The sequence below is a fragment of the Pygoscelis adeliae genome, unplaced genomic scaffold, assembly GCF_000699105.1.
Source record: "Pygoscelis adeliae isolate BGI_AS28 unplaced genomic scaffold, ASM69910v1 Scaffold222, whole genome shotgun sequence".
In the NCBI taxonomy this organism is placed as follows: domain Eukaryota; kingdom Metazoa; phylum Chordata; class Aves; order Sphenisciformes; family Spheniscidae; genus Pygoscelis; species Pygoscelis adeliae.
In genome coordinates this window covers 1,806,334-1,825,933 of record NW_008824309.1, presented here as the reverse complement: position 1 = coordinate 1,825,933, position 19,600 = coordinate 1,806,334, and the positions used below count along the sequence as shown (strand labels likewise).

General features: G+C 34.6%; 1 protein-coding gene across 1 annotated transcript in view; it reads left to right on the top strand.

Annotated features, from left to right (window-relative positions):
* The window catches only part of LRP1B (low density lipoprotein receptor-related protein 1B), a 614,444-nt gene that overhangs the window by 548,783 nt on the left and 46,061 nt on the right, over positions 1-19,600 (top strand). Inside the window, exons 77-82 of the mRNA XM_009319022.1 lie at positions 878-1,119; positions 7,112-7,335; positions 7,602-7,708; positions 10,971-11,087; positions 13,489-13,662; positions 14,206-14,331. Coding sequence (XP_009317297.1) covers positions 878-1,119; positions 7,112-7,335; positions 7,602-7,708; positions 10,971-11,087; positions 13,489-13,662; positions 14,206-14,331 — 990 coding nt within the window. The remainder of the gene's footprint in view (positions 1-877; positions 1,120-7,111; positions 7,336-7,601; positions 7,709-10,970; positions 11,088-13,488; positions 13,663-14,205; positions 14,332-19,600) is intronic.

Below are 19,600 nucleotides of genomic sequence, written 5' to 3'. Positions count from 1 at the left end.
AACTCCTCTTCTTGTATTTAGCAGGAGTGAGGAAACAAATGATTTTTGGTATTTCATACTCATAAGGAGGAAATGTATCGGACAGACATTGTTATAAGTTGATTCTCTATGGATAAATGTGATATAAATTAGAAATCTAAAATATTGCAAGTGCATTCTAATATATCCAGTAGATTTGAAACTTCCTCAAAACTTAATGAATAAATACCAGAGAGCATTTTCTTATTCATAACACATTTTACAACATCTGAAGCAAGATGGTAACTAGGTACCCATAAATACCACCCATTCACAGGTATCCATATATGTTAACTATCTGAAATGAGGAGGTATAAGGTACAACTGCATATGTTCTGTAGCAGCTTTGGTCCAGTTTGCTCATGTTACAGTCAGTTTCAAAACTTCACTGCCTTCACTAAAGATAGGATCATTCCACTTCTAATTTCCAATTAAGCAATTTAAAATAATGCTTACTAGCAAATTTGTGTTCCTTTAATATATACATTTAGTATCCTCTAGACACAACATGCATATGAAAATATGTAGCGATTCATATGGGCTTAATGCATAATATCCCCTACTTTTGTATACTGCTTAAAGTGTTCAAATTCTTATATTACATATGCCTTAAAATATAGTCTTAGGTGTCACAATGCGAACGTGGAGAGCATTGGAGTAATATATACTGGTATCAGAGTATGAAGAGTTGCATTTTTTGCCCAGAGCATGAGTGTTTTTGCAGACTTCAACAATCAGAAAATGATTTTAACTTAAGACATTATATCAGATAAACACCAAAAAGCTACTTGAGTGAAAAACACTGATTTTGCATTAGTTGACATTTACCTTATTTTTGTTTCATTATAATAACCCCTAGGCTCTGAAGATCAAGTTCTCTATGTTGCTAATGACACTGACATCCTGGGTTTTGCATATCCATTCAACTACAGTGATGTTCCTCAGCAAATATCACATATTGAACATAATTCAAGGATAACTGGAATGGATGCATATTTTCAAGGGGACATGATTGTTTGGAGTACTCAATTTAATCCAGGAGGGATTTTCTACAGAAAACTTCACGACAGAGAGAGAAGGCAAAGTAACGCTGGCTTGATAGTAAGTGATCAAAATCAAAACTTACATGATACAAATTTCTTTCAAAATACTTTTCTATTCTGATTGTCTAGAATGTGCTGACTTAGTAAATTAAAACTTCTATCTGATAATGATTTCATTCAAATGGTATGTATGCCTACTAATGCCTTTCCATTCAAGACTGACAGACTTGGTCGAGTCTCTAAGAGATCAAAACTATAGTATTTAAAAAAGTTTTCTACAGAGAAACGACGAGTATGTTAGAGGCTTGGAAAGACTGTATACCATGAAGATTTTTTTATTTTAAGAGAGAAAAGAAGAGAGGCCATAATAGACATATATAAGCAACACATGGTTTAAAGACAGGCATGAACTTCAAATACTTAGAAAACAGGAATGTAGATAGGCCAAAGACAGCCCTGTCAGGACAGCCCTGATTTCCATAACGACCAGGTAAACAATAATATTAGCAAGCATATGACAAAGATTTAAAAATTAGAACAATAAGTATTTATTCCTTTATATGTTGAACTGCATAGTATCTTCTTTTGAATAAGCATAAATGTAATTTTGCACTTTACAACAGAAATGTGGATTTTTATAACCTAGGGTAATTTCAAGTGGTCTTTACTTGAAAATAAAATAAATGCAGATTGATACTCATTTTGCCTAATACATTTCTACAAAACTCTCAAGGAAGTGTTAGGGCTGAACTGAAGATAACAATGTGATCTTTACATTGGTGTTTCTATAATGCTGTAAATTTAGATTTACTTTTTTTTTTTTTTTACTTTTTATTAAATGTGATGGCCGAGGAGAGTTTTTAGTTTTTTTTTCTTGGCCAGTAATAAATCAGGTTAGAAATAACACCTGTCTGGCTGTTTCCTTAAACTTAGGAGAGGTAACAGGGATGACCTTATATCACATGAATGCTTTTATATACCCAGTAGAATAAACAGCAGTAGCAACAATAGACTAATCTTTCATCTACCATTCAACTCTTACACGTCTAAAACCACTTCTAACTACCTTTCATCCAATGATACTTCCTTTGCAAACAATTACATTCCTGACCTTTGATGCCAGCAGGGCAAAAAGCCTGGGGACATAGACTTGGACATGAAGATACCTTGTGTCTGTGATGGCATGTATATGGGAAGAGAGGTTAAAAACCAACACTTCCATCTGCCCAGAAGAAGAGGGTCTAGATTTTGTTGACAGAAAGTGTATGTAAAGTAGATCTAAAATAGAAAATTATCCCTAGCATTTCTAGTAGGTCGTGTATGTTATTTGAGTTTTGGGGAAGGATACTTTGAGAACCTGAGTATGTATTCAAGATGTGGAGTAATTCTACGGTGGCATTTTCTCATTTAAATGTGGCAGATACCTGTGCCTAAGAAATCCTGATAGACACATATCTGTATCGAGTTCATTATTCGAAAATAATGAACTTGTAAAGTCTTGTAAACTTAAAGTGTAAGGGGGTTTTGTTGTTATTTATTTATTTTATTTCTTTTTGGTTAATATGCAGATGCCTTCTGCAAGGATAAGTGTAGTCTGCTGACCCACAACCTCTCTAATGGATCTACACTTTCTTACAAGTCCATAAACCTGAACATAAGCTTCCTTGAGACTTCTTCATAGTCCAGGGGTTGAAATTTTCATAGCTGATTTGACATTGTCTCCCTGTTTAAACTAATAAAAAGTTCTTAGAATTACTATTAATTTTCTGAAATGCTGAAATACTTTTTGCTTTTCATATCTCTGTTTCACCCTTATGCCAGAACACTTTCTAGTCACTTCCTCTTAATTCAAAATTATTGAAAAAAGTATGTTTGTCTTTATACACGATTTTCCCCGTAAATCTTCAGTGCAGGTAGGTGCTTGTGAAGATGCTTGACCCAAGCCATACAAAGCTTTTTTACAAATCTGTATGTGGAAAATGCACACGCTGTGTCTGAATATGTCTTGGACACATTTCATTTATATTTGTGAAGCATTACTTCTCATTGTGCCAAACTATTCAGAATATTTTCCCAGCATTACCTCATTAATACTCAAATATTATTGCCTTATATATAACTGATCAGTAGGTTAATTGGTTTCACAATGTTGCTTTAATATTGTCCCTTAAATTTGGTTTTGAAAAGCTTGAGAATTCCTTAATTTTAACCCAAGTTTTTTAATGGATATGTTTTCAAAGGTTACATTATAACTTTTATATCTAGACTTTGATATGTAAATCAAGACAGTAAACTTGAACAAAGTCACCTGCATTTCCAGGTAATTACATTAATGCAAAAATCCATCTCGACTGAAATTGCTCCATGGAATTAGCATATCAAGAGCCTTCCTCAGAGAATAGCTTTAAGTATCTCTTGTATTTTTCTGTGAAAAGGGATTTAAGCTTGGTACAAATTGAAGCATTAAAGGAAATAGTAAATATCAGCTCTTCAGAGTTTATTGACAGATGCAGAAGAGGATTGCATTCCAGTCGAGTTAAGTCAGTATAAGTGAATTGGTGATAACTGGTGCAGCTGTTTACTGGCATAATCCTTGGAGAGAGAGAGATAAGTTATCTGAGGTGAATATTCAACACAGAGTGACTTGCCACTTAAACTCAAGTGCTGTTTTTCATGGAGGACACAAAGCTGAACATTAGAATAATTGTACCATACAATAGGAAGAAAAACATAGGTTTTGTAATGTATCCAGTCAGTATATTAGCAGCTTGCTCCAGCCCCGCTGTTCTGAGAGCTTAACAAGGACCCCTAACCACTCTTGTGATGTATCCACGTATATACTCCCAACGTTTGCCCTAGGGGCCAGTGAAATTCAGTGCATCACTGTGAATGGAAACAAATTCTAGACTGTTTTCTCTAAATAGCATTAATTTATGGTTTTACCTTAAAGCTATAGCTCTGTATGGATGAACTTTATGTACTTAGGAGACCCTCTCTTTCTGGCATCAGCTGGTTGGGATTTTTAAATGATCCTACTTACGTAATACAACTGGTGGTTTGATGAACCATTGCACCTACTGGGCTGCTCATCTGTCGAGGAAAATTTTCTGTTTCGGCGAGTAAAAGTCTAAAAGTTTTCTAGTATTATGGTTTCTCATTTATTTTTACTGTTCTAATAATATATCATTAGATAATGTATTATTTTTAATGAAGATATTTTAAGCAACAACAAGTCATTGGTTTACTTTATTTCACAGCAATGCCATACCGAGAACATCTGTAAAGTAAATAGAGAAAATATTGCTTCACATGTGCTTATAATATAAATTAGATTTGTCATTTAGTCTTCCTGTGTTAACATGCTAAGCATTGCAAGGTGATGGGTTTCTGCTGCACACGTGACATATTTTCTCCAGTCAAACTCAACTTTCGGGACTGAAAATTTTTCTGTGATCTACCATTATATCAAAATGGTTTCCAAATCCAAGCTGTTACTGCAGCTTCTTTTTTTTTCTTTGTTTTTCTTTGGTTTTTTTTTATTTTTTTTCTTTACCTTTAAAACAGGTTTTACGATAGGCAGCTGTGCTGATCAAAAATTGTCAAGCTGACATGGTCTGTAGTTGTGCAGAGACTACCATACTATAAAAGGCGATTAGGCTTCAAACCCCAATTTTTCTAGTAATTTGTAGTACGTTATATTTAGCATCAAAGTGGACTAAAATAACTGTAGAAAACATTAGTGTGATTTTATTCTTGTCCTTTCATCCTTATTCTGTATGCAATATCATTCTTCAACATTAACATAATCCAAATAAGCTATTAGGTAAAAGCTCATTTACAGTAAGTAATTCTCCTGGACAGTATGAGAAGATGCATAAGACGTCAGAAATACGATGTAGCTAGGCTGAAACTTACTGAACACAACTGAGAATTACATCAGCTAGTGTTTTTTATTCTCTTTTTTTAATTGCTTACACCAGATGGCTGCTTTCCATTTCTTCTGGTTATCTCCTTGTTCATTTGATCTTTAATATGCACCCCAGCATCACTGGAATTTCACTTCTCCTGTATAGTTGAGAAGAATGAGAAAGGGTCAGTGTTTGTAAGCAACCCAACCTTGTTCCAGAATCTTTTTAGGATGTCCCTTTGTCTCATCTGCTTCAACTACCAGCTTTTGGGAGCCGTCTCTCACTCTGTATGGTAACTCCCATCACGTGTTTACCAGGTTCCAAAAAAAAGTAGTCTTACTGTCGACAGTGGTTCTTGGACAGTCGAAAGAAAGGCAAGGGACTGTGCTGTCCATGATAGCTGCTCTCCTTTTAAAAGAATATTTCGTTCCAGCCTTGTAGGCCAGTGCCATTGGAGACTGCGAGGGTTAAAGTAGTAACGAGATCTCCAGGTATGACAGGCTTCTTGACACACGTGCCTGAATATTACCCAGAATTAAAAGGAGTTTGGATTAAAAATACGATGACGCTTATCTGCAAATCCCCACATTTTGGGGTATCTTGTCCTTTACATGAATGTTGCTTGGATAATGTAACAAAGAAAAAAAGAGGTTGTTGCTTGTTGCATGCAAATGCTACGTTTCTTGGGGGGGGGGGGGGAAGTTTTTTTTTTTTGGTATTTCTGGAAGCATATGCTGCCAGTGTCATCATTTCATAACAAAGAATTATAATACATTATTTTGTTTAACTTTAAAAAAATGACCATGACCCTGTTTTTAAAGAAATACTCTTTTGTAAATGCAGTGACTGATTTTGCTGCTTTAATACTCATCTAAATAGAAAGTCAGGGTTCTGTATATCTTTAGAACATGCATTCTATGACATTTTTGTGGAATTAAAGGTTTATGAACAATGAACTATCTAAATTCACCCTTGCAGTCCTATTGTTTCACCTAGAGAATGAAATGACCTTTATTTTATGATGAAAATAGTCTACAAATGTCTTGTGGTATTAGGGAACTCTGACACCTGAGGAAAACAAGTTATTTTAGGATTTTCTTTCCCGATTTTTAGTTAAGTAGCTTAGTAGCATTCCATTACTGCATTTGTCAAGGAATAGACATTTTTTCTTCATAATTTAACTTGACGCCATTATGGGTAAACAGGCAAACAATTGCATATGTATTTAGCTCATGCAGGTCTTGGATTTTTTTTAACGTATGCTGCATTCACGTTAGAAGTAGTTGGGTAGTCCTATTTTATAGATTTTACTCCTCTCTGCAGGAATTGTAGTAAACTTTAGAGAAACTTGTTCATATATACCTCCTATTTGCAATATGAAGTTCTATCCTTAGGACCATTTATTAGGATCTAGGCCTTACTGAAAACTGTGAAATCATGACAGAGATACTACAGTTTACAATTTTAAAGTTATAATCAGTCAAGCCTCTTTTCATGTGAAGCTGAATATTGCACTAACTCAAGTTTTAATCAGTGGTGGAACACAGGAATGGTTAACAGCAAGGGAAGAGAAACAGTTAAAAAATTTCCTTACAATTGCATACTAGCATAGGTCAGAATACAGAGGTAATTTTATGCAGTTTTCTAAATGCAGTGATTTTATTCATCCCTGCCAGACTGCTGAGCAGCCATACCTCAGGATGGTCTCAAGCACCATTTTCACCGAGGACTTTGGGATGGGACGACATACCATAGTTCTGCATGGAGTATAATAGCTGTATAATCTTATTTCTTCCTTTTCGTTTCCTTTTGAATTACACTGTGTAACATTTATTTGCTTCAGTATCAATAGTTCAAGTAGTTCATGTCTAAGTGCCTTTTTCTTAATGTAGGTAGCCTTAGACTTGAGAAAACGGGTTTGAACCATTGACTTGTTCTTCTGCATTGAATAGAACTGTCAGCAGATCACTTAGAGCTTATCTCCTACAGGTGGAATTTATGCTTTCCAATGCAGTGTTTTTAAATATTTCCCCACGTGAAAGGTAAAAGTTACTTAACTGTAAAAAGTTACATAAATCTGTGACTATGCAGCTGCTGTGAAAGATCGTTTCCGTAAATCTGACTAACATCTGTTCCTTTTAGTGTCCAGAATTCAAAAGACCTAGGGGCATTGCTGTTGACTGGGTTGCTGGAAATATTTACTGGACTGATCATTCCAGAATGCATTGGTTCAGCTACTATACAACCCATTGGACTAGTCTGAGATACTCCATCAATGTAGGTCAATTGAACGGACCTAACTGTACAAGACTCCTTACAAGCATGGCAGGAGAACCATATGCAATTGCTGTAAATCCTAAAAAGGGGTATGTATGTTTCAACGTTACTCTGTTTTGGTAATTCAAACAAAAATGCAAAGTAGAGTAAGAGAAATAAAATGATGACTACAAATGGCTAAACTTTGCCCAGTCATGTACTTAACTTTCCTGCTCAATTTACCTGTGTGTAAATCAGGATCAATTATCGCCCGTCTTTCAGGTAGGTTGAAAGGCTCATAATAATTTAATATCAGTGAAGTGTTTTGAGGTTCTGTATAGGCATCCAGCTTATTTTTTATGTTTAATACTTTTAGGATGATGTACTGGACAGTTATTGGGGATCGCTCTCACATAGAGGAGTCATCGATGGATGGTACTCTGAGGAGGATATTGGTTCAAAAGAATTTACAGAGACCTACAGGTATACAGCTTATCTATTTTTCCTAATTACATGGCACTTGCGAACTCAGTGTAGATTTGTTGGCTGAATTCCAGTTTCTGTTTGAAAAAAAAACCAACCCAAAACTTTTTAAAATATGTATTCTGGTTATTCATATGCAGTTACTAATCAAATTCTTTGTTCTGTTTTCAAATTATATATAATTTACATCTTAATATGATGTAAGCTTTTGTAACAAAGCTTAACATGATGATTTTACAAAGCAGTACCAAAGGACTATATATGATCAGTTAAAATATGATTTGTTCAATAACACTGAACAAGCAAAATCAATTAACGGAACACCAGTTAGTGGAAAGACACATTTTTTAAGAATGCATATGAAATCTCACAGCCTATTCTAGCTACTTTCCTGAATACACTGCAAAATAGTATAAAACACGGTTTAGGTATTCAAAGAAGCACCAACTTAATTATCTCAGTATTTTACAGAACTGTTTTGAAGCTTGACAGTACATGTTGAGATCTTGTGAATTACCATTAAGACTCCATCGGCAGGATAAAAGTAATTTTTATGACAAAGGAAATGATAAATCCAGAATGAAATGTGTCTCTCTTAAATAGCAGCGTCCTGTCTTGAAACCACAAATGATTTGTTCATGACCCATTTTCTCATGCAATATTCGGTGTTTCTTCAGGCTTACAATGATAATTTGTTATTATTGCATTGCAAATTAGGGGTTGTCCAACTTTCGTATGCATATCTATTGAAACGTAGGCTTCTTTCAAGAGGATGCTATCTGAATATCTAAGCGTCTCAGAAGCTGCCACTATCACAGCAACAAGTAATAATATTTTAACAGACTGTTAAGTCCATGCTAAGGTGGGCTTATGGTGTTGCATATGCAAATTACACTCATCCTTTAAAGAAACACTCTTTTTTATTGACATGATTAGATTGAAATATAGCAACTTAAGAAATTACATACATGATAAGGAAAGCTTTGAGGAGAGGAAGCTGATGCTCCTTAGGTAAGTAAGAAGCACAATAGTAATAATGATGAAAAATACAGTCAGTAGTAAACTCAGTAAGAAGCTTCTGATTGTTCAGACTGAAAGACAACAGAATATTACGCTTATCAGAGCTGTTATATATTCTTTGCTGAACTTCTTATATAAAACATTGTGAACATATCAGATATACAAATCATTAGATTTCATTCTAATTGCTGGAACTATGCATTTTTGTCTCTTATTATCAGTCTGGTTGATTGCCAAGGTTATGTCCTACAGAGCCAGTCACCACTTCTGCGGTCATTAAAGGGCATTTAACTCCCCCCCCCCCCCCTTTTTTTTTTTTGGCCATCAGTATTGGATTAGTGAATTTATTGAATTTTGTGGGTAGTAATGGTATCAAACTTATCTGAAAATGCAAATATTTACTTCTTCCTTGATGGAAGCAGAACTGCAAGAGCTTTTTCCATAAAATTTCCCTTGATATATTTTATATGGAAAAGTTTCATATAAACATTTAACCAGACCTCTGTCTCCTTACACGGATGCGTAAAATGAAAATTAAGAGAATTAGCAGAATTACCAAAAACGAGCAGACTTTCCAAAGAGGGAATTTCACAAATGCCTTGCCACAGTATTGCATTTTCCTGTACCTACTGCCTGAAAACACTTTTATGGCATCCTTCTGTGTTTTTCTTCCTTTACTTCATGGTAGAAAGTAGATGTTAATGGAGTCTTTTAATTTTTTGTCAGATATTTCACACAGATACATGTCTTGTAGAGGGAATGCAAAGAAAGAGTTCAAGCCTTTAATATTTCCTCCCAAATGAGACTTTACTACTATTGTTTAGATGAAGTTTAAGATTTTACTAAACATCTGTGTTCCACTGCTCTTAAATTTATTACTAAATATGCCTTTCCTATTTCAAGTAAGAGGGAGAGTTTGAGCATTTGTATACATTGCTACATGTATAAAACAAAAAGAAGTACTTTTTTACATTGTGTTATCTCTGATACTGTGAAAGATACATTGAGCATGTCATTTATTTTTTGATATTTAAATATTCTTATTAAAATACAAAGAATAATTTAAAGCTGGAGAGCGGGGACTGCTTCTAAAATATTCCCCCTTACAGGTACCATGTATCACACAGAGTTGACACATTGTGATTATCTTTTACCAGAAATGATTCTCTTTAGCTGTATGCCTAAATACCAGTGTTTCTTTTAAAGAGGGGTTTTTTAATGGAGTTGCAAATGTAAACATATTTCACTGGTCTATGCGTCAGACTTCCTCCACTTCCTCTCATCTATCTGTAGCTGATTAATTTATGACCTTAAGAGGAGAATTTTTGCTGTTATGTATAATTTCTTTTGATGTGTTTTTTCTGACTTACCTACTTACATAAATAGAAGAAAAATACTTTTTCCCATTCTTATTAAAAATACACTACAACTTCAAAAGCTCAGAGTTAAATTATTTTATGGTTCAAAAGTGTTTTCAGGCTGAAGCTTTTGACATGACCTAAAATGGCATATTAATCATTTAATCATCCTCTATGAAACATGGACTGCTTGATTTAACTATTTAGATATTGCCTAGAGGCTGGGTAGTCACAATGTTATCTATCTTTTATTGTCATTTGTGCTCTCAGTCACTCTCTTGTGCTTTCTTTTCATATATATGTGAATATATACATCTGTCAATATTGCTGTTTAAGTCTTGCAGCACTAATGTAGTTAAAATAATCTGATTTTTAATTCCATAGTAATTACTGCACGTGAAGTATTGGTGATAAAAAAATAGAACACACTTCTATACTTGTGGAAACAGCATAGGTTAGGAAGACTCTAGGAAATCTGAATGCCTTGTTTTTAATGTGTGGTCACACTGGTGCTACTGCTTAGAAATCTATTGACATAATAGATTTTTTTTGTTGGTAGAGCAAATTATAGGATTAGATTCTATATTTAATTCCCACCTGGTATATATCCCTGCCTGCTGAGGATAATGGGTTTGAAAAGGTACTGACCTTGGAAGAGTAAGTTAAAGAAAGTAAAAACCCACAGTTACCTCAGCCGGTTTTTAACTGGAAGGTTTAAGTGGAAGGTGTTATATTTTATTCTCCTTGGTTTCCAGTCATGTTTTTTCATTATCACCATATTTTGTGTTCAGAAGGATATGAATGATATAAAAATGTACAGATACATAAAAATATTAATTTTTTTCAGGTCTTATATACCTATTTGAACTTTGTTTTCTTTGTAGGTCTCGTAGTTGATCAGTTCAGTCAGCGTTTGTTCTGGGCTGATTTTGAATTGTCTGTTATTGGCAGCATTCTTTTTGATGGTTCCGATTCAGTTGTGTCTGTGAGCACTAAACAAGGTATGGAGAGCTTTTATATAACATGATTTCTATTTTATTTTATTTGGCTGAAGTTTCACTATTCAGAGAAACAATGTAAGCAAAAAGCAGTGATTATTAAGCAATATTCATTGCTTTTGTTAGATTATACTTCAGATATTATCTACACATAGATATTTAAGATAAGATAACTTTAGCTTCAAGATAATCTGGTAAAGTTACTTTAGGGGAACAAAGATTCAGTGATATGTGCAGATCTCTAAGTTTGTTATCTAATCATTAGCTTAGGTATTGTCAAATAACACTGTGATTAATATTTGTGTTTGGCCTCACTTGGACTTACATAGCAACGGGAACACCTTGACTAGTTAGAAATTAGAGCTGTCTGCATTGCACAGGAATTGTACAGTTTATAGGACAGTTGACCTGAATTAGTTCTGGGAAAAATAATGGGTTTGGCTTTCAGGTCAGTAAGTAACCACAGAATTCTGCTAACAGAATGTGAATAAGGAAAGCTCCTTTCATAAGAAAAGAGATTCTGGTTAAGCAAACTTTGTTTTTATAGAATTGCATGTTGACTTTTTAACAATTTGATAATATATGTAACAATTTCTGAAATTTGAGTAGAAAAGAGAGGAAACATTTAAAAAAATTAACAATTTGAAAGCAGGCTTTTTGGGAGGATTGCTTAGTGGGCAATTGCTGGTGGAGTTTCATCAGGATGATATTACACCTAGTGCTACTGAGTGTTTTAACCAATGATCTGGAATTCACCAGAGGGTTCTGGAAGATACTAGGAAAAATCTCCCACAATCCAAATTGAGCAGGACCAGATTTAAATCATCTTATTCTAGTTCAATAGCATTTTATTTCACAACTTGGATCAACATACATGGAAGTAGTCATCTCAAGAACGATCGCTTTGAGTGTAGGGATCTGACTACAACCTCCTATAACACTGAACCACACCGTGCAGATGCCTGACCAGAGATTTTAGAAGACAGTAACTCCTCCTCTTAACTTTGCTTGCACCTCCTTTGGTTATAGTATTTCACGGTGGCTAGTCTGTAATCTATCGCAAAATACATACTTAGTGCTTGTGCTCAGTGCTTGTGGCTGATACGAAGACTGTCAGAGTATCCTAGATTGTGTTTTAATGTGTCTCAATAGTCATTTGTATTTTAAGAATAAATGTGAGGTTATTCTTCAAGGGAAAAAAAATGACACAACAGTGCTACAGTATAGAAGGCATGTAAGTTGATGACTTTCAAAATATTTTCTAGTATGGAAGGGCTATACTACACTCTGCCAAACGCAGCAAATCTGGGGTTTATAAAGGGGAAGGTGGAATGTAAAGACTTTGTTGCTTCCATATGTAGCAGTTAATACTGAAATACAAGATCACTAAAGCAATGTCACCTTTTGTCTCCTGTTGACATTTGTAGTAACTATGGAAAAATTAGAGAAATAGGACCAAAAGAAAATCGGGGGAGTTTAGACATTGCTTTCCAATGAGACTGAAAACTTCAACACATTTAATTAAACAAGCATAAAATAACAGATTAGAATTCATAAATATTTTTATTGAAATAAAATACTGAGTACCAAGTACTGACAGAGTGGAAAAACAGTAGGAACAAATAAAGGCTGATAATTGAAACTAAATAAATACAAATGAAATATAAAACCATTTTTACAGTAAATGGGGATAATAGTAGGAACAAGGTATCACAAGGAATGGTAGATTCTGTTTCTTTATGGCTTCAAATCAAGAAGAGATGCATCTCTGGCAAAGAAGTTTTAGTCAGAAGCTATTGCTTTGTTATGTGGGTAAATGTGTGAAATTCTGCAGCCAGTTGTGCATAGGAAATCCAACTATGTGATCTAATCGGCACTCGTACCTCTTAAAAATGAGAAAGTGGTAAAGTCTTAACATTTTATTTTGCATTAATTTACTATGATTATGAATTAAAATAAGTGTAGTATGAAAGCTAGCATTTCAAATATGTTAAGAAGGAGCTGAAGAAGTGTTTTGTCAGAATAGTTTCTTTTACATACAGGAAAATAATCTGTTTCTTCCTTGCCACATACTTCTAGTTAAAGTGTTGTACCTAAGCACGTTCTAATTAGCTAGTTGTTACTGTAGGGTTTCCCTACTTTTCAATAACCAACCAGTTCCTGAGGCTGAATTGTGTGGAAAGCTAATACAAAGCTTGAGATTTTAGTTGCGTGTAGTATGGGAAGAGTTCCTTTTAAGAAGATTGCTTTTTTAAAGGCAATCTTTGTGGATATAAAAGAAGCTGTCTGAATAATAATGTCTTTAGGTCGTAATTGCAATAATGCAATTGAAGTTGTTATTAAAACAAAGTTGTTTATTATTTGAATATGAATATGTATTTGTATTTATTCATTTTTATTTAAGGTTTACTGCATCCACATAGAATTGACATTTTTGAGGATTACATATATGGAGCAGGTCCTAAAAATGGTGCATTTAGAGTACACAAATTTGGCAGGAGCCTTGTAGAATATCTAAGTGTGGATGTTGATAAAGCAAAAAGTGCCTTGATTTTTCACCGCTACAAACAAATGGACTGTGAGTAAGCATAATTACTTTAAACTCACTATTGAGCAGGTTCACCTCGGGGGGAAAAAACAAAGTAACCAAGTTGTTTAAATATAAAACAAAACCTGATTGTACAAACTGAAAATAGTTTTAGCCATATTTCTTTATATAATTTTGATTTAGTTTTTTTGATGCATTTTCTCTCATTTGAAAGGACATTGGACAAATGCTTGCCTTGTGTACCCACACTGTAAATGAGGTATAAAAAAATTAGAAGAGAGCTGAACACAAATACCTCTAGCCACATTCAGATGAGGCTTTTTACTGCATATTACCAATGTTTGTTAATGGAATAAATTCTATCCTGGTGTGAGTCTTGCACTGCCGTGTGAGTCTTGCACTGCTATTTGAGTGAGTGCATTCACTGACTTCAGGCTGTTGATATCTTGAAAACTGGAAATGTATCAGAATTTTTATATCTGATTATTTATTTTCTTTCCTAGTTATAGAACACAGTGTAATCCTAAAAAAAAAAAAAAAACAATATTTTTAATATTTTGTCTTTTTAAACAGTGCCTAATCCGTGCTTGGACCTGACATGTGAATTCATTTGTTTACTCAACCCTTCTGGTGCAACATGTGCTTGTCCAGAAGGAAAATCATTGGTGAATGGAACATGCATTGATCAGAGCCTCTTAGGTAGGTATTGAAAACCTCATGAGAACCAGAAAATAAACAACTGGTCAGTTTTTGTCATTGTAAAAGGCTAGACTGCCTGCGAATTTAGAGTTTTGTGATATTGTTCAATATAAATATTACTTATCTGAAATGGAAATGAAATATGAAGAAGCAAAATACCTGATTCAAAAAAAGTGTTTATATTCATCAAAATGAAGAATGAGCTTTCAGCTGAACTGATACAAGATGATGTTTAAAAGTGAATGTGTATATATATTCACCAAAAAAAAGTTTGAAAAGCTCTGAAGCGTTTTGGATTCCAAATTAAACATTAGCCGTTCGGGAGAAAAAAAATAACCTTAAAGACCATCAAGAAACACCTCTGCTTAGACTGCAGAAATAGTCAAAAGGCAGTAAGAGCAACATAGAAAATAATAATGACTTTGAAGTAACAGGCAAAAAAGAAAGAAACAGCTGAAATATTTTTATCTAAAATTATATCTTTCAGTAACATCTATAATGACTAATATCAAGACACAGGAAACCAGACTTCGTGGTAAAAGAGCTACTAAGTTCTTGCTATATTTTAGGGGGAAAATATCTTCTTTTCCATAGAAGAATATTATTAAGTATTCTAAAATTATTCACACTCTAACTGAGGCCAAACCTAAGGTGGTCAGACTGCTGGAATGAATTCTTAGTCAGCTTGAATTTTAAAAGGTTCTAGAAATCACGGAATGGGATTTCTTATATATATAAGAAGTCAGAATGTATTAGGATGTTTTTCTAATGTTTAATTCCAGGCTCAGAAGTGTAAGTGATACATATTTTGGTGAGATCCTCAGTACTTAAAATGCTCGATTTAGCAATTAAATTAATTTACCTGAAATGCCATCATTCTGTGGAGAAAATCTCACTTATTTATACTGCCTAGTCTTTAAATATTGAATTAACACAACTGTGTTTTAGTGGTTTATGCTGTGGTATTAATAAAGCTATGCTGTCTAGCAGCATTTCTCTTTCTGTATCAAGAAATTTAAGAACAATTTACAGAGTAAAACAATATTAGAAAACTTGTCCTAGATAACAACCCAGTCATGTTTTTTGCTTATGTAGGAGTACATTGTATGCAATGCATTTACAGTACCAATTTTTATATGTACTACACCATGCTGTAGCAAAAATGCAGTAAATGAAAGCTTTATTACTGTACACTCTTGGCTGAATACCTATCAATGTGTATTGATGTAATAGTTATACAACTATAAAGTAGTTTACAGCTGTTTTACAGCAATTTCCACTGTTAGGGGAGAAGTGATGTCACTGAAGTAGATGTAACAGAAAACAGTAGTATACCATACAAGGTTTCTAACTCTTGAGGCAAATCAGTCTAAACACCCTTTGTCTTCAGAGAGCATCCACCTTCCCTGCCCCTCCAAGTGTCAGCTCTTCGTTCATCTGAGATGGATACTTGTCAAGATTTTCTGCTGATACAGTACCACCTAAAAATTATTTCAAATGGCCCATAGTTACTCCTTAGGTGTTGAAGAAAAGACGAAAGAATATTGTTTTTCACTGGTGATTGGTAGTAATTTGAACCCATAATTTCAGTAATGCTACAGTTTTACTAGTGGGGCAAAGGATTATGCCATGGTAGAAGTTTTCAGGAAGGTATGTTTTTATTAGAGAAAGATCTGAAGAGGCTTTTAAATTCTTTCACTTCTGGTTGTAATTTTTTATGGATAGACAGACAATGCCTAGTGAAGCATTTTTAATATATTGCTACTTTTCAGTATCTTCCCACAGCTGCAGTATCTGTTATGCCTTTTTAAAGGGCTGCTGAATAAGTGTTTCTTAGTTTTCTGATTACAATTATATTTCAAGTAATGTCTAGCATAGGTTTTTTTGTACATTTTTTTCTTGTATGTTATTTTTGTAACAGTAGATTGCAGGTTTTGTAGCCTCACAGATTATAAATTATGACTCGAAACTAGCCTCAGTATCGTAGCACACTAACAAGTGTATGTTTTTGCACTATATTGAATTTTTAAAAAAAGTATGAAGTGGATGTTCAATGTTTGTCTCATGCTGACACTCCACTTAGGCTTCCAAGATCAGCAGAGGTTCCTGGAAAGATCAGAGCTGACCTCAAGATCGGCATCTTGAATTAATACAGGTTTACAATTAATGGCTGGCTGACAACCCACTTGCCATTAATACGTCACTAATAGCCTGCAAACAAAAGACAAGTTCTAAACCAGGTTCTTTTCCTTTAGGAAGTTACACAGTATGGAATAAAAAAAATAGGAGCCATAGTCTTCCTTTCCTTTTCTGATGAAGAGCTAGAAAATGTATCTGAAACATTCCAAACTGCATACATTCAGCTTGTTTAAATCTAGCGTTATATTGTCTTTATTGTCTCAGTACATTTTTGGCATAGTTATGGATGTCAGCAACCCAAAACAGCAATTCCTGCCTTACATGGCTGTCAAAACCTGTATATTGTAGAAGAGTGACCTGACATTAATCCAAAGAGAGGTTATAGTCATACTTTTTTGTTAGTGTGCAATGAAATCCTTATTCAAAGTCAGTTGAAATATTCCTGTTGATTTTGGTGGTCTTCCGGTTTGTCCGTAAAAGAATGAAATCCAGAAGATTTGAGAGACATGAGTATCTGTGAAACACTTTTTAACTGATGTATTCACTTGATTTTTGTTGCTGGTTTGATCACAATGCAATAGTTGTATAGCAGATAGGTTACAATGATTTACGTACATTATATTTTATGTGTTCAAAAATAGACTACCACTAATTTACAGATCTGAAAACTCAGCTTTTTAAGTCTCTTTTAGTTGACATCATTCGTGTAGCAATAGAAGTGAGGTGTACTAGTTGTTTTGTACTTGCACAGTAGCTATTTCAAGTCATGTAAGAAGTTTTTAGTTTCACAAATTAGTAATAATTGTGGATATCAAGAACTAGTATTCAAGTTAGAATAGTAAACAGTAGTATATTGAGCATTCATAATACTGTTTAGTGTCTTTAAGTGTTTCGGGTCTTCTAAAATGTAGTAAGGAAACTAGTAGTAGATTTCCATGACTTGACAGATTCAAAATGGGACAGCCATCTCCAGTTCCCATCCATCTTGAGTAGTGTCCCCAGGACAGTCTGTGTTTGAAGATTCGGTTTTGACAATGCATATGTCTGTATCCTTGTGAAAAATCCTTTCTAACAAATAATTATTATTTTCAACATTATTATGCCATTCTTCATTTTGGTAGTTTTTGGCATGACTATTGTAAAGGTGCCTTGCACGCTTTGTACAATTTCTTACTAGTCAGTCTACCTTAAGGTTGGTGACTGGGAGGTAATCTCAGTCTTGCTCTGTTTCTTGTGATTATATCCCTAAAACTGACTCAGATTCTTGTTCACTGGATTGTTGGGGTTTTTCTTTAACAAAAGAAAATTGAGCTGAGTCTTGAAATTCTGCATAATGTTACTACTGGCTTCATCCATTGAGTTGATTTTTCTTCATAAGTCCTACGTGAGGAATTCTAAATACTGAATCCTCAGTGGCTTTCTGTAAGACTGAATCCACATTGCTTCAGACAGCTGTTTCACCAGCATCTCACACAACTGATGAGAAACAGCTTTTGGGTTTGATTTGGCTTTTTCAAGCCGGAGTTATTACAACATATGTGTGTTGTATCATTCAGAATGTTTTTATAACAAAATGAGTTCCTGTGTTTTCTTAGATAAGCTTCCAGCTCATTTCTCCCTGGATGATTATGATTGACAGAGCACAGTTCTTTTGTGGTTTATTTATTTACTATAGCAGGCCTGACTTTTTCAGTTTGGAAGCTACCCTTTAGTTTTCAAATGGGTAGAGTAGCACTTCATTTTGCTAAAAGAGACCGCTGGATTTGCATCCATTAGGTTTATTGTATCTAATTGTCTGTAGCACAATGAAGCTAAAAACATACCAAGAGGATGAAAACGCAGAGACTTGCACTGGAGGCAGACAGTGTGTACCGCAGCTGAGTGAGCAAGAGTAATGAACACTTCCAAGCGTTCCGTGTACTGGAGCTGCACGTTTATCACTTTCATTTTAAGAAGGGAATATTTGTGCTCTCTTGGCTGGGTGAAAACTCTTGAGAAAAATGACGAAGACTCGGGTCTGACATTGCTTCTGAACAGAGATGAAACATTTAATTTATCATGGTGTTTCCTTGAGCACATTTCTTTGGGGACTTGCCCACTGCACACATAGATTGCAGGCAGACCAAGTGCTTTGGCTGGGGATGTAGAGGTTAATCCCTATATACCTTCTTTTTCACCAACAAAGTCTGCCTCAGGGAGCTGTACTAGAAAAAGCTATGCCAGTTCAATCCATGCTATCTTCTTGGGTTTTGTCCTGCTTTCAGCCTTTTTAGATACCGGATAAAACAGGGGTCACGCAGAAATCTGCTTCTGGTTTGAAAAAAATCTTTTGTTTACAGCAGTATCTTCTGTATTTACAAAGGGCTTTCCATTGGGACTGGTATTTCCCAGAACGAAAGAAAATGGGTTACATTACAGTAGGTGTCAGTTAGTTTTTTCTCACTGTGCATCCTTTTCTTAGCCCTTCTCTTCCATTTCAAATTGTGAAGCAAACAGATTTTTAAAAGAAAAAAAATGTGAAGGGAAAACAAAGAGGAGGATCTGTCTTACAGCATTCGGACAAAATTTGGGGGTGTTACAACTTGTTCTGACAAATTTTAGCGTATGGAAAACTGGCAGATAGTAAGGCCCTTGTCTGGAGGGACAAGAAGATTTATACAACCTTACCATAACGTTAGAACTCTGCACTCTTGTCTTTAATAGGTACATTCAGCTCAGCGAAGGATGAGCTACACCCTTGTCTGAAGGATAGGCAAGAACAAATACCGTTCTGCCCCATGAGATGAGTATTTTCCACTGTGGGGAGGGAAATTGTTCTTGTCCCAAAGAATGTAGTTCATTAACCTTGTGCTCCATAGCGTCATCTCTCCATTTAACTGCCTAGTCCAGAAATCAGTGGATATTTCAAAGGGAAAAAAATAGCAAAAAGTAAGATGCATTTTTCTCAAGAAAGAAAGGATTGTTATAGAAATGCCAATAAAGGATGTGTGTGTATGTGATTGGGGGAGAGGGATGGAATATCAAAAAATTGAACAAGTGAAGGGAAAAATACCAGTAGAGTTCACAAGGCTTTGTTTTGTTGCTTTATCAGTGTTTCTTCTGTGTAAGATTTTCCTTTTACTTTCAGTTA